This window comes from Cyprinus carpio, chromosome A12 (genome assembly GCF_018340385.1).
Source record: "Cyprinus carpio isolate SPL01 chromosome A12, ASM1834038v1, whole genome shotgun sequence".
Taxonomy (NCBI): domain Eukaryota; kingdom Metazoa; phylum Chordata; class Actinopteri; order Cypriniformes; family Cyprinidae; genus Cyprinus; species Cyprinus carpio.
Genome location: NC_056583.1, coordinates 25,392,739 through 25,418,300, shown reverse-complemented (window position 1 = coordinate 25,418,300; position 25,562 = coordinate 25,392,739). Strand labels below are relative to the sequence as shown.

The following is a 25,562-nucleotide window of genomic DNA, read 5'->3' as shown; positions in this document are numbered from 1 at the left end:
TTTAAGGAAAAATTTTATTTAAACTTTATTTAAATTTGAACTGTTGCAGTTCAGGTCTTCCATAATATTGCATTAATTAATGAAAAAAAAAAAAATACTGAATCAGTTTTTATATTTGATTTCAGCTTCAAGCTGGAAAATTTACACAAAAAATTTATAAGTTAATACTAGATAGTGTAACCACCCAAATGAAAATATGTGGAACAGAATTATGATTGTACCTTAATAAAATGCATACGTTTTCAAAATGTTGAAAAATGCATCATAAAATTATATATATTTTGTTGCAAATCTACTCATTTTGTAGTTTTCGGTTGATAGTAAAGCTAAACTAAAGGAAAGCTGTATAAGTTTTTAAGAAAAGTGTAACTGCCCATTTTTAATGAAGGAATGCAAAATACAGTTTCTTTGCAGCTAACCAATATGGTAAAACTTTACTTGAAGCCTTTATATATAATGCATTAATAAAAATAAATTACAAATATTTTAAATGCAAATGCATTGTATAATCTCATGAATAATTGTTACCATGGTTATAATACTTACCTATTAATTTTTACACCTTTCAAAAATATAATGCATTAAAACACATGACAATCATGCAATCTGCAGATATTAAAATGCATTTTAATTTTAGTTACAATTATTTATGAAAAGATACAATGCATCACAATACCTGCATTATACACAAAGGCTTCTAGTGAAGTTTACCAGAAAAGTATTAATGGCATTGATCAGAATGAGAACAGTTAGTCAAACTTTACCCAGAATTCCCACTCTTTCTCTCTCCTTGTGCCTCATCCCTTCTGTATGTGTCTCACAGCTGTGTGATTGTATGTTTGAAGTGTTTTAATGTTTTGTGACTGTAGTTTTGTTGCGTCTCAAACTGTGACTGGTGTTTCAGTAGTGGAGGAGGAGCAGCAGTCAGCTCTGTCGCCCAAGAAAAAACAGCGTAACGGAGGGATGAGATCATCGCCCACATGCTCACCCAAAATCATCAGGTAAGAGCACAACCGTTTCTGTTCCTGCAAAAACCACTTCAATGAGAAATAATTCCATATTGCATGAAAAAAAACCTTCTCATTTAGCGTCGCTGTCCTCTCATGCTCACTAAACGGATGACACGTCCCATGGCTCCAGCCAATCAGAGGTCGCGGTCTGTCTGTGTCGCCTCAGGCTGTCGTTCTCTTACTGCAGTCCGACGCGCCGCCCGCTTTTAACTCCCGCTACCTGCCTCTTATCCTGTCCGCCAGAATTACAGATCTATTTATTGATTTTGACTGATGAAAGAGCTGCTAGTGAATTAATAAAAGCCATTAATACGCAATGATGGAATGAAAATAATATCTTCTGAATACTTTAATCAGGACAGCAGGCAGGAATACTTCATATTATATGGGCAGTAATTAATTACAAGTGTGGTTTAGAGAGAAAAAAATTACTCAGATATGTATTTTATATATAATATATATTTACATCTAATGTTTTGTATTTATATCTATAACGTGTATATATATATTAGATTTTATTGGTATTTTAATTATTTTATACACACACACACATATGGTGGGGGGGGGGTATTGCAGCAACAAAACCATTCCATAAAATTATATGAAATTACAAAAATATATATAAAAATAAATCTCAGTAATCTAAAAATTGCTGACCTTCATATGGGTATTAATAAATGTAGCTTTATGTTTAAAACAAATTTCTAGGAGATTTATGCAATTAACAGTATCTTTGTTTTCCATGATAATCCCAACTGATGTGTTAATGATCAGCCTGTATTTGTGTGTGTGAGTGTGTCTGTGTCAGGTCTGATCCACATGCTGCTACAGGACCCAAATGAGACACACTCACTCTTTCCTGAGTGCTATGAGCCGATCGGCCAGATATTGATTTTGTGCTGGCGAGGATGGTTTGAATGTGTTCAGCGCTGACAGATCAAGCCCCTGAGAGGATCAGATAGAGAGCGCGCGGCTGTTTGCTGAAACACTAACTGTAGTTTCAGTGTGAGAGATTGAGTCTTCATGAATGTGCTGTCAGTGAAGGGCTGATCGAGTCCAGTCTGATAAAACTCACCTACAGACAGCAGATCACATTCATCCGGAGCGCCTCACACTCAGTGACACCAAAACACGTCCTGCTCACACTTCACTTGCAAATCAGAAAAATGGGAATTATATAAAGAAGATTATTATTATTTTTTTTAGAATTATTGCATTGCAAATGAGAAATAAAATCTGAATGATATTTAAATATATATATATATATATATATATATATATATATATATATATATATATATGTGTGTGTGTGTGTGTGTGTGTATATACATATATATATATATATATATATATATATATATATATATATATATATATGATGCAATATATAATATGATATATGTTTGTACTGCAGCAACAAAATCATTCCATTAAATCATATACTAAATTAGACTTCTCACTATGTTCGGTTACTAGACATTACTTGACATTATTATTCTTGATAAATCTGTAAAAATGTAGCATCTAAAATTGTACAATTATTTTAAAGTTAATTTTGAAACATTTTTAAAAGAAAAAATTAAATATAAATGCAATAAAAAATAGTTACTGTGGTAACCAGTTGTTGTTACCAAGGTAACTGATCGTTTAAGTATTTCCTGATAAAGTCATTTTTATTTTATTTATTTTTATGCTATTTAACTATAATACTGCACATTTTTTATGCTTATAAATTGTAAAAAATGTTACGTAAAAAATATAATTTAATATATAATAAATTAGAGAATTAGAGAATTCATTATAATGTAATTTAAAAAATAATAATAAAATAAAAAATATCCTATAAAGTAGTTATAAAATAATTAATTAAAAATAATTTTCCTTATGCATATGAAATGCATAAGATATATATATATATATATATATGTATATATATATATATATATATATATATATATATATATATATATATATATATATATATATATATATATATATATATAATTTTTTTGTTTTTTTGTTTTTTATGTCATTTAAAATTTTATTTTAGGGTTAAACATGGCTCTTGAGACATGTTCTTGACAGAGTTCTTGAGATTAACCCATTAATGGCCAGGTGTGTTTGTGATGTAATGCTGTACAGTAGCGTGTATCTGGCGTTTGCTCTGGCAGCAGGCGTCTGGCGTGGTGCTGACCATGTGGTTTTCCTGTCACGGCGTGCATTAAATTTGATGGACAGAGAGCTGGAGGAAGTGAGGAGAGCGTCTGGAGCTCAGCTCAGCCTCTAATGGCCTAATGATGTAGAATAAAGTCATAACAGCAGCTGCGGCTGACGGATGGAAACGCTGTCTGACAGGATGCTGAAACCTTCACCCCTCTAATGGGCCAATCAGACGTCCCTGAGACCCTGAGCTCCTGCTCTCAATCACGTCCTGTAACAGCAGCCCTGCTTCCAAGCATCCAATTCATTACCTGCAAATGTCTGATATATAAAGTCTGAAGCATGTCATTGATCTCGTTGTTGTTGGAAGAGGAGCATGAATTTGGCCAGCTCAAGTTTTCCTTGTTTTTGTGGTTTGTTTGTTTCAGGCACGACCCGTTGTTGGTCCCAGGTCACGATCAAATGGAAACAATGGACGAGAACATAAAGAAATATGATTCGACAGGAATGTTTCACTGGTGTCCATCAAAAGACATAGAGAAGGTCACCCTGGTAAGAGACATTTTGCAGGATGCACAACAGAACCGAGGGAAATCACACAGTGTTATAGTATCATATTTTACATATATCATTACAGTAGTTATAATTTTGAATAAGTTTACATTTTTATATTTTCTGTTTTAATTTTGTCAAATATGCTTGTTTATTTTTTATTATTTTTAATTTAGTTAGTTTTAGTCATTTTAGTAATTAAACTTAAAAAAAGTTGCCTTGTCAACTATCTGAAATAGTAATTTTGTTGTATGTTTTTGTCAGCTTTATGACTTTTTCCCCCTAAATCTGTTTTTTTTATTCTTATTTCAGTTTTAGTGTAGTTGTTTTCAGTTTTAGTTTTAGTAATTGTAGTACTTAAACCAAACATAAAATCACTGAAATATTTAAAGTAAAACATAAATAGTTTTAGTTATTTTGTTGTTTTGTCAGTTTTATTACTTTTAAATATTTATTTAATTTTTATTATTTATTTCAGTTTTACTTTGTTTTTAGTTGTAGTTTTAGTCATTTTACTACTTCAGCTTAAACTAAACTAAAATGAGAAATACTCATTTGATTACTGAAGTATTTACTTTAAGTATAACCGAAAATAGTTTCAGCAAATTTGTTTTTATCAGTTTATTTTTTTATTCTTTTTGTTTTTTTTTTATTTTTTTATATTTTTATTCTTTTTGTTTTATTTTTAGTTTAGTTTTTAATTGCCTCGTATAACCAAAGTATAACTGAAAGTAGTGTTTTTGTCAGTTTTATTACTTTTTTAAATAAAAAAGGCTTAGTTTTTATTATATATATATATTTTTTTTTCCAGTTTTTGTTAGTTTATTTTTAGTTTTAGTAATTTTAGTACTTCAACTTTAAATTAAAATCTTTTTTTCTATATATATATATATATGCATGGAACTGGTCAATTTCTATAAATTATGTAAAAAAAAAAAATATATATATATATATATATATATATATATATATATGTGTATATATTTATATGCATGGAACTGGTCATTTACTATATTTTTAAATTTTTATTTCAGTTAACATTGTTTTTATTTCAATTAATGTTTTTTTTTTAATTGTATTTTTTTTTATATAGAGTAGATAGTTGTAGTTAACAATAACTACAGCATGTCAGACTAGTGTTTGTGATTAGTTTTATGGTCTGTAGAGGTCAGTCAGTGATCTGTTGGTCTGTATGTCTCTCTCAGACTCGCAGCGAAGCGGCCATGACGGTTTTGAGCGGTCACGTGGTGGTTTGTATATTCGGTGACGTGAAGTCGGCTCTGATCGGTCTGCGTAACCTGGTGATGCCTCTGAGAGCCAGTAACTTCCACTATCACGAGCTGAAGCCCATCGTGTTCGTGGGCTCTCTGGAGTATCTGAAGAGAGAGTGGGAGACGCTACACAACTTCCCCAAAGTCTCCATCTTACCCGTGAGTGGACGTCTGTCTGTCTGTCTGTTCAACCCATGATGCATTTCTGACATGTGTCTCCTGTTTAGGGAACTCCACTGAGTCGGGCCGATCTGAGAGCCGTCAACGTCAACCTGTGTGACATGTGCGTCATCCTTTCAGCCAATCAGAACAACATCGACGATGCTTCTCTGCAGGATAAGGAGTGTATTCTGGCGTCTCTCAACATCAAGTCCATGCAGTTTGATGACAGTATTGGACTCCTGCAGGCCAACTCTCAAGGTAAAGACAGGACCGCAGGTGCAGATTGGTTGCTCTGTTAGTAAAATCTGTTGACTTTAGTAATCTGTGCTGCATTATATTCCAATGGTGACCATTCAAACGTGAGGAAAAGGCACTTCTTTTGTTTTTTTCCTGAAGTTTGCAAGCCTGTAACTCAAGAAGTCTTAAGGTCTTTATTATTATCTTTTTGTCATTTTAGTTTTTAGTTTTTTTTTTTTTTTTTTTTTTGGATTTTTAAGGCTCTATATCATTCATTCTCAGAGATATAGGGATTTCAATGTGGCTCCTTGAGTAATTTGTTTTAATTAGCACTCAGACATGGATGTTCTATGCAATTTTTTTGATAGATGGAAAGAAGATACATTTATTAAAATTATTTGTACTTCAGACATTCCACTTTAAATTCAATAAGTATCATATTTATGCAAAGTGATCAACATTTGTTTTTTGACCACTGAAAATGTGTACAATTTACTTTTGGAGCCATATTTAGATTCTAATATCTATGGAACTGAACCATATGGAGCCTGTAAAAATTAAGATACCAAAAGAAAAGTTTGTTAAGGTCCAAAATCTAAAAGGGCATTAAGATATCTTTAATACTTCTTGAGCTACAGGCCTTCAAACTTAAGAAAAAAGCTTGAAACGTGCTTCCCCCCTCCCCCATTTTTGAATGGCCACCATTGGCATATAATGCAACAAATATTGTTAGCGTCAACAGATTTTACTAATAGATTTTATGATTTGGCTCCAAATCTCAGATGAAAATGTCATTTTGACCCCCCTCTAAAGTGGTTTACTTAGTAATATTCATTCATGACATTTAATATTTTGGCTTTCATCACTATTTATGTTTGTCTTTTGGAGCTGGGGAAGTTTCTGAGATGTGGTTGATTTAACATGGAATGACCCTGTATTCATGTATTTTTGTGTTCTGCTCCAGGTTTCACTCCTCCTGGAATGGATCGCTCGTCTCCAGAGAACAGTCCCGTGCACGGATTGGTGCGGCAGGTGTCCACAACCACCGGAGCAAACATTCCCATCATCACAGAGCTCGGTGAATTTCATATTACACTCACATTTAAGCACAAATTAATACTTTTATTCAGCAAGGGCACATTAAACTGATCTAAAGTGACACTAAAGACATTTATAATGTTACAGAAGATTTCCAATCCAAATCAATGCTGTTCTCTTGAACTTTCTATTCATCTGTGAATCCTGAAAAATAAAATGTATCGCAGTTTCCACAAAAATATTGTGCAGCACAACTGTGTTCAACATTGATAATAATCAGAAATGTTTCTTGAGCAGCAAATCATCATATTAGAATGATTTCTGAAGATCATGTGACACTGAAGACTGCAGTAATGATGCTGAAAATACAGCAGTTTAACAGATATTCACATAGAAAACAGCTGTTTTAAACTGTAATAATATTTCACATTATTACTGTTTTTACTGTATTTTTAATCAAATAAATGCAGCATTGATGAGCAGAAGACAATTCTTTCAAAAACATAAAAAATAAGTTTACAATAAGGTCCCATTAGTTAACGTTAGTTAATTCAATATTTTTTTACAGTATTTATTTATCTTTATTAATGTTAGTGTTTTTTTTATATATCATTGAGCTACTATTATAGTTTTTAATCAACATTTTGAATTAGTTTTTATTTTTTTATTTTAAAGACTTTTATTAGTTTTATTAGTTTGAATAGATTTATTAGGTTTTAATAAACTATTTAAATATTTTAACTTAATTTGAATATTAAATATAAATATTATATATTTAAATATAAATAATAATAAACTTAATGAAAATGAGAAATCGTGGGGAAAATTTTGATAGGGAAGTCGTGGTCTAATGGTTAGAGAGTTTGACTTCTAACCCTAAGGTTGTGGGTTCGAGTCTCATGACTGAGGTGTCCTTGAGCAAGGCACCGAACCCCCAACTGCTCCCCGGGCACCGCAGCATAAATGATACCCACTGCTCCGGGTGTGTTTTCACGGTGTGTGTGTGTGTGTTCACTGCTGTGTGTGTGCACTTTGGATGGGTTAAATGCAGAGCACGAATTCTGAGTATGGGTCACCATACTTGGCTGTATGTCACATCACTTTATACTTTTAACTAGATGAAAATAACTTTGTTCATTTTTTTTTTAAATTTTGTTTAATTTGATTTCAAGTTTATGTAGTTTTATGATTTACTTTTGATTTATTATTAGTAAATGCTGAAATTAATGAAGATAAATGCTTCACAATATTTTTATTGTTAGTTTAACTAATTTAGTTAAAATGTCGTTCCAAACCCTTAAAAGCTCTGTTCGTCTTCAGAACACAATTTAAGATATTTTGGATGAAAACCGGGAGGCTTGTGACTGTCCCATAGACTGCGAAGTAAATAACAGTGTCAAGGTCCAGGAAAGGTATGAAAAGTCGTCGTCAGAATACTCCATCTGACACTGTTATTTACTTGGCAGTGAAGTCAATGTGTTATGGAAGATTTTAAGGGTTTTTAAGGGTTTGGGGGTAAGTGGTTGTTGTGATTAGTTTCATTTTTTTGTTTTTGGGGTGGAGTATCCCTTTAACTAATGTTAAAAAGGGGAACCTCAAAACATTTGAGAGTAAACCGCTTGTTTAGTAACTAACTGAAAATCATTTTGAAGCTAGTTTTTGGGTTTAGTTGCAAAGTGCAAAACAACTAATCGTTTGCTGCGGTGACTGGTGGTTCTGGTAACTAGTTGCTATGGTAACTGGTTGTTTTATGCTGCTAGCTAAAACAGACAAGTTGCTGCCCCTGGTTTCTCTGAGCCAGGACAAGAGCAGCGGGACCAACATCCCAATGATAACGGAGCTGGGTAAGAAGGACTGACGGCGACTCGTGTCTCATCCTCTGGACTGTGTTCCTGTGTCTCTGTGGATGTTTCAGCTGTTCTTCTGTTCCTCTCTGGTGTTTTTCACTGTTGGCATGAGCGTTTCTGCAGCATGCTGTGAATCCCGTCTGCTTCTGTGTGGCGAGACACACTGCACAAATCTGTCATCTGTTCAGAAACGACCTGTCACTCCGTTACGTGTTTCTGAGTGTCTCGGACAGGACACACAAAGACTCAGGGTCCCAAATGAACTTCCTGCCACTTCTGCCAAACAATCGCCAACATTTTCTGGCCATAAATGATTTTTACTGACCATGAAACTGCACTTTGCATTGTTTTTATTTATTAATGTTTTGAATTAGTTTTAATTTTTTTATTTTCTATTTTAATTTGAGCAAATTTTTTTGTTTGTTTTGACAATGTTTTCTGGCCATGAATGATTCTTACTGAACATGAAACTGCACTTTGAATTGTTTTTATTTATTAATGTTTTGGATTAGTTTTTATTTTTAGATTTCAATGTAAATTTTTAGTAAATGTGTTGTTTGTTTTGGCCAGTTTTATTACTTCAAATATATATATGTGACCCTGGACCACAAAACCAGTCTTAAATGTCAATTTTCTGAATCATGCATCATCTGAAAGCTGAATAAATAATCTCTCCCTGATGTAAGGTTTGTTAGGAGGGCAATATTTGTCTGAGATACAACTATTTGAAAATCTGGAATCTGAGGGTGCAAAAAAAAAAAATCAAAATATTGAGAAAATCATCTTTAAAGTTGTCCAAATGAAGTTCTTAGCAATGCATATTACTGATCAAAAATTAAGTTTTGATATATTTATGGTAGGAAATTTTCATAATATCTTCATGGAACATGATCTTTACTTAATATCCTAATGATTTTTGGCATAAAAGAGAAATCTATAATTTTGACCCATACAATGTATTTTTGGCTATTGCTACAAATATACCCCAGAGACTTAAGACTGGTTTTGTGCTCCAGGGTCACACACACACACACACACACATATATATATATATATATATATATATACATTAGTGCTGTCAAAATTAGCGCATTAACACATGCAATTCTCTTTTTTTTTCAGTTTAACGGGAATTGAAAATATTTAAAGCAAATAACACAGGGGCGGAGCTAGGATTGGTTACCCCACTCACAACTGCTGCTTCTGTCTCTGTTTTCTTGACAAGAATTGCATTTATTTAGAAACAGAACTTCTTTATGACCACATCAAACATCATCATTATAGAGAGTTTAAGAGCTGAGGTGGGTCAGAAAAGGTAAAGAGTTATGAGAAACTCTGATGCGTATCAGATCCGCGTCATGTTCAGCAGCGGCAGCCAAAATAACCTGATGACCAGCTTCTGTGATGTCTGTTCATCAAAGAACAAAAGAAAAAAGAGCTTTAAGGATTGAGCTATATTTAATTTAGAATTTAGTGTTTGATTACGTTATTCAATTTCTGTGTATTTCCTACTTACTGAAGGGCACAGGTAGCTAAATATGACATTTATTAGTTAATGTGAAGATTGTTTTAAACTCACTAGAAGTTATTTTTAAAGTCTAATAAATGTTAAATTTATAACTACTGTAATGCTGAATGGCTAATGGTTAAATATTAGGGGGGAAAAACTATTTCCTAGAGACATCAGTAGTATTAGTATCAGTGATACTCACCTTCAGACATAAAAAAGATGCAACTAAACAAATATTAAAAAATATACGGTCTTTGTTGTTTCTACATTAATTTGAAGGTTGAATGTGAAATTATTGATTTGAAGATATTTTGAAATTATTGCAATAAAATTTCTGGATTAATCGCGATTAATTTCAGAAAAAAAGTGCAATTAATTAGTAAAGTTTGTTTAATCAATCGACATCACTAATATATATATATATATATATATATATGGATCTTTAGTTTTAATTACTTTTTTTAATTTTAGTAATTATAGTACTTCAATTTACAGTATTACAATATTCACTTGTGTTGCATCTTAACATTTGACTGCAAATAAATTTCTTAGTAAATTTACCAGCAACTTAATTTTATTTTTTTATTTTCCAAAGCCTGTTTTGACGTTGCCATACATTTTTGATTTATTTAAGCTACTTAAAGGCAGTGCAACACATTCTATAAATGTAACTCATTAACAGTGTTATTTTGTGATATTATTTTAGTTTTTAATTAATGTTTTGAATTGGCTGTAATTTTTTCTATTTTCTGTTTTTTTTTCTTTTTTTTTCATTTTTTTAATATGTCTATATAGTTTTTATTAATTTTTATTTCAGTTTTAGTTTTAGCTATTTTTGTACATCAAGTTAAGCTGAATGAAACTGAAAAATGTTGCTTTGGAAACTAGTTAAAATGAAATATGTTTATTATTTTTTATATGTTAATTTATTTCAAGTATTGCCAAAGCCCCTCGTTTGCTGCTAAAAGTGTTCATTTTTGACCCTGTACTGTCCTGTTATTTTCTGTGAATATTCTTTACTAAAACTTCTCATTTAGTGAAACACATTCCTAACAAACCGTGTGTGTGTGTGTGTCTGCAGTGAACGACTCAAACGTCCAGTTTCTGGACCAGGATGATGACGATGACCCCGACACGGAGCTGTACCTCACGCAGCCGTTCGCCTGTGGGACAGCGTTCGCCGTCAGTGTGCTGGATTCATTAATGAGTGCCGTAAGTGAACGCAAACACAGCGGCGTCAGGCCTCAGCTGTCACCGTCCCTCGTCTGTAACACTCCTCTCTGTCTCTCTCTCTAAACGTACTTCAATGACAATATTCTGACTCTGATCCGGACGCTGGTGACCGGCGGAGCCACGCCGGAGCTGGAGGGTCTGCTGGCGGAGGAGAATGCGCTGCGCGGAGGATACAGCACACCGCAAACACTGGCCAACAGAGACCGCTGCCGCGTCGCACAGCTAGCGCTTTACGACGGACCTTTCGCTGATCTGGGGGTGAGGCCGACATCTGCGACTTCTTCATTTTATTCAAGTTTAACCCTCTGGTGCTACCATTTTGTACATTTCAGTAAAACTACTGTCTATTTTTTTTAGTTTGATAGTGTGTTTTATTAAATATTTTGAATTTTACAGGAATTTATGCTACTAAATTTATATTTATGGAATAGTTAAGATCCATTATTATACTTATTAACCACTTTTTGAGCATAGACCTGAAAATGAAATTTCCGACCTAATAAAAAAATTAATAAATTAACTAGTAACCAAACTCCAATTTAAATTTGAAAATCTTGAATGCTTTGGGGCACAGATTTAAGTGAAGCAGACACTTGGCAGATTATAAAAAAGTTATAGAAGTTTTTGTTTATTATGAAAATGTAAAATTTTAAATGAAATATATATTTTTAAAGCCATATAACCAAACAAGTTGTGTTCCAAATTAGAGGTTGATATCGCAAAAAAAAAAAAGAGCTTTCAGTAAGATTTTGTTTGGGCGCAGTGCCAGATGTTTCCACTAAATGTAATTTGCTTTCCATTCTTTTGTGTGTGTGTGTGTGTGTGTGTGTGTGTGTGTGTGTGTGTGTGTGTGTGTGTGTGTGTGTTCTCAAAGCAAGTGGCAAGAACTTTAACTCACCATTAACCATCTGGTGCATTTCAGCCTTTTTTTAATGAAAAGTTTTACACTTTTTTTTTTTTTTTTTTTGACATCGTTGGAATGGTACAAAACTTGTTTAAGTTTTGGTTCTTGCTACATGAAATCAAAAAAAACACAAAAAAAAAAAATCGTTGGAATGGTAAAAAACTCATAAATAACCAGCATGATGTGAAAAGGTTAAATGGTCCTGAAAAAAAAGAGTCACAGCTGTAGTGTTCGTAGTCATAAATGACCACATTGGAAATTAATGGGACTGAATTTCATCTAGTGGAAATGTTTGGTACTGCACCCAAATAAAATCTTCCTGAAAGCTAATTTTTTGCGATATCAACCTCAAATTTGGAACACAACTTGTTTAGATATATGGCTTTGATTTTCTCAGTTTAAGAGTAAAACATATATTTCATTTAAAATGTAATAATAATAATAATAATAATAATGTTTAGGCTTGTTTGTGTTTTCAGGATGGGGGCTGTTATGGTGATTTATTCTGTAAAGCGCTGAAGACGTACAACATGTTGTGTTTTGGAATCTACCGGTTAAGAGACGCACATCTGGGAGCACCCAGCCAGTGCACTAAACGGTGAGTGACCCAGCTTTAGAAAATGTCTATTTTAAATAAAGCTAAAGGAGCTAAAACTAGCCTTTACCAGGTTAGTTTTAGCTCCTTTGGGACTAAGTTTGGGGTTGGTGCGATTTAAAAAAAAAATGTTTTTGAAAGTCTCTTCTGCTCACCAAAATTGCATGTATTTGATAAAAAATACAGTAAAATTGTTAAATATTATTGCAATTTAAAAAAGCTGTTTTCTATGTGAATATATTGTAAAGTATAATTTATTTCTGATGCGCAGCTGAATTTTCAGCATCATTACTCCAGTCTTCAGTGTCACATGATCTTCAGAAATCATTCTAATATGATGATTTACTGCTTAAGAAACATTTCTGATTATTATCAATGTTGAACACAGTTGTGCTGCACAATATTTTTGTGGAAACTGTGATACATTTTATTTTTCAGGATTCACAGATGAATAGAAAGTTCAAAAGAACAGCATTTATTTGAAATATAATTTTTAAAATGATGTAAAACAAACATTTAATGCATTTTTTAGAATAGAGAAAAACCTATATAATTAAGTCAGTTGCAGATATATAAAACAAATGAACAATGCATGCTCAAAATATAAAAAATTAATAAAATATAAAGGTCACGATGGATAAAGTGTACATAGTGGATGTTTTGCATTTTTAGTTAAGATATTACATTCAAATATTACATCAATAAAAATATTAAATATTAAATTAATAGTATTAATAAATAATATTACGTTTTCTGATCATATAAATTGCAGTGAAAATTTAAACCAACTTGAATATTTAAAATTTTTAATACTTGAATGCTGTATAAATTTCTTTATATACTTGTGTATACTGTATATAATATATATATGTGACCCTGGAGCACAGAACCAGTCTTAAGTCTCTGGGGTATATTTGTAGCAATAGACAAAAATACATTGTATGGGTCAAAATTATAGATTTTTTCTTTTATGCCAAAAATCATTAGGATATTAAGTAAAGATCATGTTCCATGAAGATATTTTGTAAATTTCCTACTGTAAATATATTAAAACTTAATTTTTGATTAGTAATATGCATTGCTAAGTACTTCATTTGGTCAACACTTAAAGATGATTTTCTCAATATTTAGATTTTATTGCACCCTCAGATTCCAGATTTTCAAATAGTTGTATCTCAGACAAATATTGTCCTCCTAACAAACCATACATCAATGGAAAGATTATCTATTCAGCTTTCAGATGATGCATAAATCTCAGTTTCAAGAAATGTACCCTTATGACTGGTTTTGTGGTCCAGGGTCACATATACTGTATATATACCCACACTAATTGCGCTTTACAGTAGATTGTTTGTAACTGTGTTGTTTCATTTTCATGTTAATTTAAAATATTGACAAATATTTTCTCACAGTGCTGTGGACGTTTGTTTCTCTCATGACAGATATGTGATCACGAATCCTCCGTACGTCTTCGAGCTGGTGCCTACAGATCTGATCTTCTGCCTGATGCAATTCGACCACAACGCGGGCCAGACGCGCACCAACCTGTCCTCCCACTCCACCTTCTGCCCCAGCAAGACGTCTTCCCGCCTCTCCATCCCCTCATCCGCCCGTCCGGGACGCAGCCGGAGCCGCGACCTGCGCGACAAACAGAAGTACGTTCCTCTGTAAGCGTCAGTGGCGTTGAGCTGTGCCTGCGTGCGCGCGTGTGTGTGTGATGCCTGACGTCATGGACACATCCTTACGCTTCGGTATCACAAACGCGAACCCCGGACTTTATTTTTTTACACGTATCAAATGTTTACTTCGTACATCATCTTTAACATACTAGAAGTTGCATCTGTATAAAGCACCGGCCAGCGTTTACACCACAAACCATGGTTTTGTTGAGCATCAGTACGTCTTGCACGGGTAACACTGTGTTGGGTTAATGAATCAGTTTTACCATTTTGCACTTTAACTGCACTTTAATCCTACAGTTTGACAACAGCGACCTGACGAACGCTCGTGTGCTTCATCACATCATGCCTCTCTGCTTCTACATCCTGATATTCCTGATATAACACGGCTGCTGTCTCATGTTACTCACCTACAGTGGCTCCAAACGTCTGACGGCTTGCATTTTTAGTTAATAAAAAAAATAAGTTAATACATTTAAATTTAAATATTCAAATGTAATCATTACAATAATAATGTTAATAAAAACATTTATGCATTTTGTTTTCTTTTAAATTTTGGATTTATTTATTTTTTAATTGCAGTAGAAATAATTTTTTTTTTTTTTTTTTTTTGCAACAGTTTAGATTCACAACTCAAATTATGTAAAACAAACGTTTTGTGGATTTTAGGAATAAAGAAAAATCTGTACAATTCAATCAATTCCAGATACATCAAATGAACACTACATACTAAAAATATACAAAATACAAAACAAATGCACCAAATATAAAGGACATGATGGATAAAGTGCATGTATTTTAATTGTTTTGCATTTTTAGTTCATAAAAAGTCAATAAAAATATTATTAAATTAATAAATATTAACTTTCTCATCATATAAATTGCAGAGAAAATTGTTTTTATTTTATTTTTTTTTGCAATTTTTGAATTTATTATTTTATTTTTTTCACCATATATATTTACAGCTCAAATGATGTAAAACAAACATGGATTTTAGGAATTGACTGATTTAAATCTGTATAATTCAGTCAATTACAAAACATTAAATAAATGAACAACACACACTAGAAAATATACAAAATATAAAAACAAATGCACCAAATATAAAGGCCATGGACAATGGATAAAGTACTGGACATATCTGATATGACGTTTTGCATTTTTAGTTAATAAAATATGAAAATATTACAAGTCAATAAAATATTAAATTTATAATATTAATAATTAATATTACATTTTCCGATCACATGAATTGCAGTGAAAATTTAAATAATCTTTAATTTATTTTTGCAATTTGTGATTTATTTTTTAGATTTTCAAATATTATAATATTAAAAAAGTGTGGATTTTATTTATGGGTAAGAGTATAGTATGTTTTAAATTTAATCAATTACAGATACATAAAATAAATGAACAATTCATAAAAGAAATACATTTAAGAAATTACATTTTCTGATATAAATTGCAGTTAAAATTTAAAGAAACTTGAATGTATTTTTTTTTGGAATTTGTGTTTTTTTTTTTTTACAATTTATATTCACAACTTGAGTTTATTTTTTACTCTTTGGAATTAAGTTTTTAACAATTTAGATTCACAACTCAAATGATGGATGGATTCTTGAAATAGATAAAAATCTGTATAATTCAATCAATTGTGGATACATAAATAAATGAGCAACAAATACTCAAAATATACAAAATTTATAACAAATGCACCAAATATAAAGAACATGATGGATAAAATCTATGTATTTTAATTAAACAAAATCAGTATCCGATCAATGTCACGAAACTTGAGTTGATTAGTGAACTATAGAAATATCTAAAATATTACTTCATTTTATGTCACAACATTTTATTTAAACCTTTGCAAAAAAAAAAAAAAGTTTTCTCAGACATTTGGACCCACTGTACTTACACATCATTATAAATGTGCTCATGAAGAATGTTAGTATTTTTCAAATGTTTTTATTTTTCATTCACTGCCTTCTTGAGACGACAGAGAGCTTAATCACATCAGCCTTGACAGAAACGCATAGCATACGCATGAAGACACACGTTTACTGACGTGCTACTGGACGTCTGTGAAACAAAGGCTAAACGTCAGCGGTGATTCCTTCCTGACAGGTTCATAGTGATGTAGAAACTCAAACTGAAATGAAGCTAATGGAAACACATCAGAAACATCCCGCTGAAACATTAGTCCTCAGTCCTCATGCTGGTTTAATGGGATTTTTGCAGCCGTCGCTCAGACGTTTCTGTGCTTCAAAAGAGTCATTTGACAAATGTTTTTTCTTCCATTAAAAATATTTTCCATATTTCTAAGGCTGTTAAACTCTTTTGGACTGAACTCGATGTCCTGTTTGGTTGGTACATCTCACTTAATAATTGAAATTGAGCTGTTTGATGAGCTTTATAAAGAAGCAAGCAGGACGTTTGTTTGCTTTCTATGTTTAATTCACGTTCATTGCTATAGTAAGACGCTTACACCAAAGTTTTGATTCTCTAAATATCAAGTGTAAGAGATTTTTCTTATATGATTCTAATGAACTAGTGTATGCGATATCTTAAACATAATAAAAGTATTTTTTTTCTGTATTGATGATGTGAAGTCTTTGCTTTTAAAACACGTAGAGCATCTGCTGTCCACTTCATTTTCACTGATAATCTTTTTTTATTATTTAAATGTTTTTATTTTGATTGTATTATTATTTATAATTATTATTATCATGTTGTTTTGTTTTTTATAAATTGGTAAATTATTTTCAAAACTTAAATACAAATGCATTTAATACATGCATATATATAATTTTTTTTTTTATATAATTTTTCATAATTTTAAAATTATTTTAATTATTTTATGCAATGTAATTATAATTATAATTTTATTATTTAATGATTTTTTTGTATATATAAATAACACATTTTTAAACCTAAAATACATCTACATTTGTAAATACTTGGATATTTTTTTATTTGATAATTTTTACATTTTAGTTTGTATTTTATTATTTTAAAAATTGAATTAAAATTATTAGAATTATTTAAAATTGTTTAATATTTTTTATAAATTGATATTTTTTTAAACCTAAGTACAAATACATTTGCAAATGTAATTGCATTTTTTATTTAATAATTTAATTTTAGTTTGTATTTCATTATTTTAGTAATTTAATGTAATTATTATAATTATTAAATTATTTAATGATTTTAAAAAATTATAACATTTTTTTAAACCTAAGTACAAATTCATTTCATTTTATAATTTTTTAATTTTGTTTTATTGTTTTAATTGTAATTCATGATTTTTTTTTTTTTTTTTTTTTGTAAATTGCTAAATTTTAATCTTATGCACATATAAATAAGTATATATGTCTGTGTGTGAAAACAAGATTGAGTTCCCTCAGAAAATCTGGATGTTTGAACTTTACTCCGTTTGCTCTCTCTTTAAAGTGTGCCCAGGACGAATAGAGGGGTTTCAGGTATGGAACTAAATGCATGTCATTACTGCAACCATCTCTCATAATTCAGATGGTTATGAGCTGAAAAGTGCATTGAACCCGTCATGCCAGCATTAATTCTTTGCTTTCTGACTGAAAGCAAAGCAGCTTTTGGCCGTTCTGGCTGTTTTGCTGAAGGTCATCTCTGCAGTGCATCAGTGCATGCGTCTCTGGATTCAGGGCTCTGCATTAGTTCAGTAGCTGTCTTGATCTCTTGATATCTATGATCTCCCATAACACTGAGAATGCTTTTACCATTGCAGCCGTCTGTAGAGATTTAGCTCGCGTGTCTGTAGTACATACTATGTAGTATGCATGGTTTTGGTTTCCAAATTTATGAGCATGATTACAACTAAATCATTTCAAAAATGTCTTTACAATGCAAATGATCTTGCCTTCACCAAAAAAAAAAAAAAAAAAAAAAAAAAAAAAAACATTTTGCATTTAAATAATAATAAGAAAACAGTTACACACAAAAAAATCTACTAAAATATGTCTTTTTGTTTTTTTGTTATTTCGCTGGAGAAACTGCTCTTGTTTGTTTGTTTGTTTTGTCTTGTTTTTGTATTTTAGTATTTTTTTATTTTATTTTAACAAGATATTAAGTTTGTTGAATTGTACCAAAATATACCATCTTGATGACTTCACTTATGACTTTTTTTAAACTCTAATTAACTTGTATGTACTGGTATATTCAATGTTAAATTACATATTTTGCATTTAAATAATAATAATAATAATAATAATAATAATAATAATAATAATAATAATAACAACAATAATAATAATAATAATAATAATAATAATAATAATAATAATAATAATAATAATAATAATAAACACTTAGTCACACATACAAACAATTACACCAAAATAATTACAAAATATTGCTGTACATTTTCTGGTGAATTTACTGAATAAATCACTGAGGAAGTTTTTTGGTTATAAATTTATATACATTTATTTGTACACATTTATTTATAGTATTATAGTTTTTGATCATATTTTGAATTTAAAAACCTTTACATTTAGAAAATAAAACTAGATTTTATTTTGATTTATTCTGTTTTCATTAAAGTTATAATAATTGTTGTCAATTTTATTAGTTGTTTTTTGTCTATATAGTTTATTATTATTATTATTATTATATTATTTATTTTATTATGTGTTTTTATTTATTTTTCTATTATTTATTTTAGTACTTCAACAAACTAAATGAATATTTGGTCTTAAAATCGTACCTTACAATTTTTTTTAAAATGGGTTAAATTATTTTAATAATTTTAATGGAATTAATTTTAAAGTTAATGGAAAGACGTGTTAAAATTACTTATTTGATCATACAACGTTTTACAGTGCTGAAATAAAAAAAAAATTGTTAATGTAAACATATAAACATTTTTATGGTTTTAATTTTAGTTAATTATAATAACCCTGCTCTGAATGCAACACGTACATATGGACTAAAACTTTTCAACACTCAGTGCATGAGACAGAGCTTGCATATCTAACGTCTGCTTTCACTCACTTGTGTAGATCAAGCTTCAGGCGTACAGTAAATGATGTCAATCATTCTGCAGATAAAAACTGGTACACAGATGAACCCGAGAACTGCTTCCCAAGAAACACGCAAAGCAAACACACCAACACACACGCAGCCAATCAGATCAATCAGTACAAATCCACCAGCAACATCATCCAGCCAATCAGAGAAGTGGAGGAGGAGCCTTGAGACGACATCATCCACACACAGACTGAATCCTCACTGGAAACCAATCATAAACGACGTCGGAGATGGAGTTCAGTGGTTCTTAACTGGTTTTGCTGCTGGAGATCAAATGGTGAACCAGCAAGACCAACACTTTTTATCACAAAGACAGAATTCTGATGGTTTCATGATTCTAGCAGCCAATAATTTGCACAAAACTCAGTGTGGTACACGAAAACATTTCCACTTCAACTTTGGTTGTCAGTTGAGTTGAATTTATTTTATGTTACATAATGAATTTTATTTGATTTTAGTTAGTTTATTTTTTTTGATTAGTGATTGTTGCATAAAAATTGTTTACACTTTTTTTTATGATGTTTAACTTTTTTTTTATTGAAATTTAATTTTTTTTGATTTGAAAGGTTTTCTGTTTGGTTTTTATGTTTTTTTTATTAGTAATATTTATGTTGTTTTTTTCATAAAGTTTTTGAGCAATCACGAACTATAAAGTCAAAGGAATTTAAATTACATTTATTCCAGTGGGGTTAATACTGGAAATTCTCAGATTATATGTTCTTATAAATTTTATACAATGATATATTCAGATGACTTCTAATCAATATCGAAAATAATATATTTAGCTTTTTTTTTTTTTTTTTTTTTTTGGGTTCATGAGTAATTTTACATTTCAAAGTTTTTTTTTTCATTTTTTAATTAATCAAAAAGGGGTAAATGCATGGTAATAACATGGTAATGTTCAAAACTTTGAAATGATTTCACATTTGCTCATTAATGAGAAATTGTTGATCAGATACAGTATGGTTTTAGTTGAAAAATATGAAGTTTTGACTGTTTTATAAAGCAATGATTCTTGAAATCGCATACAGATGTAAAAATCATACAGATTTTAATGCATTATGATGGGTAAATAGGGGAAAAAATAAAAAATACCCCATTGATTTTATATATATTATATTATATATCATATTTTTTTTCTGTATATTTTTATTCATCGTTGAGAGCATCACATACAATCTGTCTATACTGGATTGTGTGCATTTCATTACCTGCATCAAGCATTGTTTTCCTCACCGTCCATGACTTAAAAAACATATGTACAATACATTTATGGATCGTGACCAGTTGAGAACCACTGGTTTTGGAAATAAGTATCAGAATCGCTAAATAGAGCGTTATAAATATAGAAGAGATGAGTGTAGAATATACTGCACTGTAGAAGACAGAAATCTCCTCTAACTGAGCTAAATGTGTATAAAGAAGATTTCCTAGACGTTAGCAGGCACATGATTGGATTTACATCACTCTATTCTCACGCAAAAGCATAAAGTTGTCATTATCGGTGGGAAATCAGCCAAAGAGCATCAGTGTTTGATCTGGGTGAAGGCCACAGGTCGCGCAGAGCGGGCGCAGGTCCTCCCTCGGTCCGGCTCGGGATTGGCCACAGAATCCGAATCCAATCCAGATGCTGGACAAATTAAACCTAGAAAATAAACTATGATTACAGCTGGATCAAATGGCAGCTTCGCCGTGTTCTCGTACCAATGATTATGCACTGTAGCAATAAATATGCTGTTACACATGAGATCTGTTTTGATAACCGTGCATTTTATTGGGTTTTACCTCCATAATGCATCGTGAGGTTTAATCAGCTTCATGTTAGTGATACGAGGATGGAGGTTAAAGTTCATGGCCTGTTTAATCGTCAACGTCTTTCTGCGAACAATGAAACGCATTCCACAGCTTGTGCTGATAGAATTGATCTGCAGTGTTTCTTTAGCTCTTTGCTTTGAATCTGAGCTTTTAACTGTTAATAACTAAGTGCTGTAAATCATTTTATATGCATCTGTCTGTTGCCTTGAGCTTCTGTTCACTTCTTCAGTCATTCCAGTGTTGCATATTAAACTCTGATCAGGTTAAATGTGTGCTTGATTTCTATATGCGTCACATGAGCCTTAACAGAGCTGATCTGAGATCAGCAGAGCCGGACTCGAGGGAGGACCCGCAAAAGACCCGCTCCAGCGAAAAAAGTGGCCCTAAAATCAACAACAGCAAAAATCATGCAACAAAGTTAAATATTTAAAGACTGGATGACTGAAAAGTGGCATGAATTTGTTCAAGGTGTTTGATTAGTATATGTATAATTTCAGTGATTCACACACGCAGACGTATTTAAATGAAAATGTCTTAAGCATTAAGTGCGAATCATGTGCTTTAATATGTTGAATGAAGAGAGAAACGAGAGAAAGATGAACATCTTGTGTGCTGCTGGAGTATTTAACATGATATACATGGCAATGCAGATATAAATGCAATATATTATAATGTACAAAAGGCTGTAAATAAAGTGTACATGATTTTATTTTGTATTTTCACAGAATAAATATGGATGTATTAGTGTTGGTAACTGTGTAGTTATTCAATTATTCTATTCATCTATATTTTATTTATTCTATAGGTGATTATTGTTAAATTTTGAACTGTAAATTGTTTTATTTAATTTTATTTGATATATTTTTAAGTGTTTTATTTGTAATATTTATAAAAATAATTATAATAAATATTAAGTGATAAATAAAAATAAATTACATGTAAGAATAAATAAAATGAATACAAATAATTAAATAACAAAATATTAAAAATAATTAATAAATGAAAACAAATGAATGAAATTAAAAATTGGAAAAAATATTATATAGTTCATATGCTTTATGCTTTAACAAGTAAAAAACAGATCTACTAATGAAACAAAACTCCTGTACAAATCTCAGATATTTTGATTAATTAGTCTGAAAAAGTCATTTTGAGCAACATGAAATGAAAATATAATACTATATGGAGGGGAAATGTTTAACTGTCATAAAAATGTCACAATGAAAAAAAGTGTATAATAAAAATTATTGTAATATGTATATATATATCTTTTTTCATATAATATATATTCTGTTTTATTTATCAAAAAATATATATAAAATGATAAAAACAAAATAAATTATATATAATAGATATTAAATATATAAAATTACAAAATTGTAACAAAAATAGCATTTGTTGATCTTGGTCTGAAATATGCCTTTCACGTGTTCTTGACAGGTTTCAGGACATGTTAATATTTTATTTATCTATTATATCTGGTATGATGCCAAACAGTTGGCATATTCAAAAAACAAACAAACAAACAAAAAAACCTATTCAGTCAAGAAACTCAATGCAAACACTCCATTAGCAGAGTTCATGTCAGAGCGTCTGATCCCGTCCAATCAGCATCCTGCATCTCACCCAGACTCCTGCATCAGCACCTCATCAATCACTGTTTCCATGACGACAGGATGCTCTCCATCCATCAGCAGCAGTCCAGATTAACAGATCCTTTAGCAAAAACAAACTGCTCATTACGGAGTGTCCGGCTTGATTAAGTCGCCTGCACCTCCTGTCAATACAGCCGTCATCAGCCTGAGATCTTAACAACTGCTTCATGACCATTAGTCTGAAAACAGACCCTGAAACCAGCGACCTCTGGGCTCCCACATCAGCCCATCTGACAAGAACGGACAAACCTTTATTCTCCTGATAAGAGAACCATGCTTCATTTAGTGGATCTGACAGCAGCTCTGATAATGCAGGAAAACGCTAATGAAGCGCAGCAGAAAATACTGTGACCTGACATCGAAGCCACATTAACACAGAACTCTGCTGTTGCTCAGAGGTTTCTCTTTAATATCTAAGGAGACTTACATTAAATATTAAATAAGATATTATCAACTTTGTCTCAGCTGTTTCCTCTTAAAGCGACAGTTAATTATTAAATGACGTTCTATGTATTTTATTACTTGTGTTACTTTTAGTATTTGTTTTATATGAATTATTAAAATTTTGTCATTTAAAAAGACACGAGCCGAAGATGGATATTTGTACAATTAGCCTGTAACTTGATAAACTCTATCAGTCATGTTTGATTAGAGTCTTAGAGTCTTTCATATCATAAGGTCAAAGTTATAGTTGTGCCCTGCAGCGATAGAAACCCCGACGGCTGAGTGATTCTGTTCTCAGAGCCAAAGGCCGTCCATCCATTTTACATGAGCTGAGAGAATCTACACAGCCTCGCAAACATCAAAAATAGATTCCAGAGTTTACAAGATCTTAAAATGCCAGCAAGCTGAGTGTGCTTTCAGAAAACATACTCATAAAACTCAACAGTAGCATGAACTCAATTAGACTTATATATGGGGTATTTTACGGTGGCTGTGAAGTGCAAAACAGATTACAATTATGAAAACAAAATGACAAATTACAAACGCAAATCTAAAAAAAACAAAATAACAATTCAGAAAACACAACAACAATTCAGAAAACATTATAACAAGTCAGAAAACACAAAGACAAATCAGACAAACTGGAAGAGGTAGTATTTATAGCTGTTTTTTTTTGCTACCATTTATAAAAAAGCAGTGTTCAAAACTATTGTAAATACACACACACAAACACACACAAACAAAATCACTGCATGACGTTATGTAAATATAAAAATCGAGATTGATAGGCAAAATTGACTGACGCAAAATGCAATGAAATGCAAAATGACAGAAAAATTATATTTTTAAAAAATTATAATAGACTAAAAAATGCAGTAACTTTATTTTTTATTTATTTTCAAATTAAAAATAAATGTAACCTAATTTTCATTTTTTAAAGTTCTAAAAAAAAAGACTCAAAAGGTGTAAAAACGACCCTAATTTTTTTACATTTTCACAATTTTCTTATTAAAAACAAAAACACTAAGAAATGCAAAGTGACTACTTTTTTCCCGTTTTAAAACTATATAATTGAGTGTATCTAATGATCTCAAAACATACGCATATGGTAACTGAATTATGACTGTGCATCATTCAGAACTGAAATTGACTTTAAATTAGGACTTAATTTCTGAAATCTAATTCAAATTTGAAATTAAAAGGGAATGGAATTCAAACAAATTCAGAAGAGTTCTTTACAGTATAGTTGATATTTAACTTTCATTCAGCATTTGTTTCCCAGAATTCCCAAATTCAGCCAAACATCATGAAGCCCTTGTTTCTTTTCTCAGACAGAGTTCTGAAGTTTCTGATGTCGTTGTGTGATTTTATCTTTACATCGTTCTTGTGGCGCGTGACCAATTTAATTCAAATTCAGAACCAAAAACTCAACAATGCAACATACAAATGACATACATACAGTACAGTGAAGATACGTACATACCTTGAAAGCTGGTGATTTCATACTCAGTTTCTCTTGACTCAATCACACCAAATTGTTCAGGTTTCAAAAAGTCTGCCTTCAGTACTTCTCTCTTCTCAGTAGATTCCCCTCCAGACAGGTAAAAGCGCTCGTGACACCACCTAATGACAGGAGTCTGTCATGAACATTCAGAAATACACACAATAACCAAGGCAGAATTAATAAATATACATTTAAATGAATAGTTAAACCCAAAATAACTTGAGATCAAAATGGATTTACTTTCTTAATAAATGTCATTTATTTAGCACAATTCACCAGGACAAATTATTCTAAAGAAAAATATAGATTGTTTTCATAATCTTTTATAAATATCCAGTAATTTTCTCTGTGTTTAAAATCATTTTTTCCTGATGTAACTAAGGCTCTGCGGATGGGAAAAATAGTGAAAATAATGTTCCACATTTGATTTTTCCTGCTATCTATTCAGTTTTCCACAAAAGAAAAAGAAAAAGAAAAAGAAAGAAAGAAAGAAAGAAAGAAAGAAAGAAAGAAAGAAAGAAAGAAAGAAATAAAAGAAAGAATTATATTGTAGAAAGAAAGAAAGAAAGAAAGAAAGAAAGAAAGAAAGTAAGAAAGAAAGAAAGAAAGAAAGAAAGAAAGAAAATGAAAGAAAGAAAGAAAATGAAAGAAAGAAAGAAAGAAAGAAAGAAAGAAAGAAAGAAAGAAAGAAAGAAAGAAAGAAAGAAAGAAAGAAAGAAAGAAAGAAAGAAAGAAAGAAAGAAAGAAAGAAAGAAAGAAAGAAAGAAAGAAAGAAAGAAAGAAAGAAAGTTAGAAGAAGAAAGAAAGAAAGAAAGAAAGAAAGAAAGAAAGAAAGAAAGAAAGAAAGAAAGAAAGAAAGAAAGAAAGAAAGAAAGAAAGAAA

The 25,562-nt window shown here is 31.0% G+C and overlaps 1 protein-coding gene and 1 long non-coding RNA gene across 2 annotated transcripts in view; one reads left to right on the top strand and one right to left on the bottom strand.

Moving 5' to 3' along the window:
* The window catches only part of LOC109077134 (calcium-activated potassium channel subunit alpha-1-like), a 90,201-nt gene extending 70,546 nt beyond the window's left edge, over positions 1 to 19,655 (top strand). The window contains 11 exon segments of the mRNA XM_042768179.1: positions 905 to 1,001; positions 3,599 to 3,722; positions 4,928 to 5,152; positions 5,221 to 5,413; positions 6,357 to 6,470; positions 10,869 to 10,999; positions 11,084 to 11,278; positions 12,404 to 12,522; positions 13,962 to 14,174; positions 17,652 to 17,680; positions 19,279 to 19,655. Coding sequence (XP_042624113.1) covers positions 905 to 1,001; positions 3,599 to 3,722; positions 4,928 to 5,152; positions 5,221 to 5,413; positions 6,357 to 6,470; positions 10,869 to 10,999; positions 11,084 to 11,278; positions 12,404 to 12,522; positions 13,962 to 14,174; positions 17,652 to 17,680; positions 19,279 to 19,430 — 1,592 coding nt within the window. The 3' untranslated portion in view covers positions 19,431 to 19,655.
* A 747-nt stretch (positions 19,656 to 20,402) lies between these two features.
* Positions 20,403 to 24,814, bottom strand: LOC122147085. The gene is made up of 3 exons (XR_006161408.1): positions 24,660 to 24,814; positions 22,736 to 22,793; positions 20,403 to 20,907 (listed from the first exon to the last, which is right to left on the bottom strand). It is a non-coding gene; the product is annotated as an uncharacterized LOC122147085 (long non-coding RNA).
* Between the last annotated feature and the right edge of the window lie 748 nt (positions 24,815 to 25,562).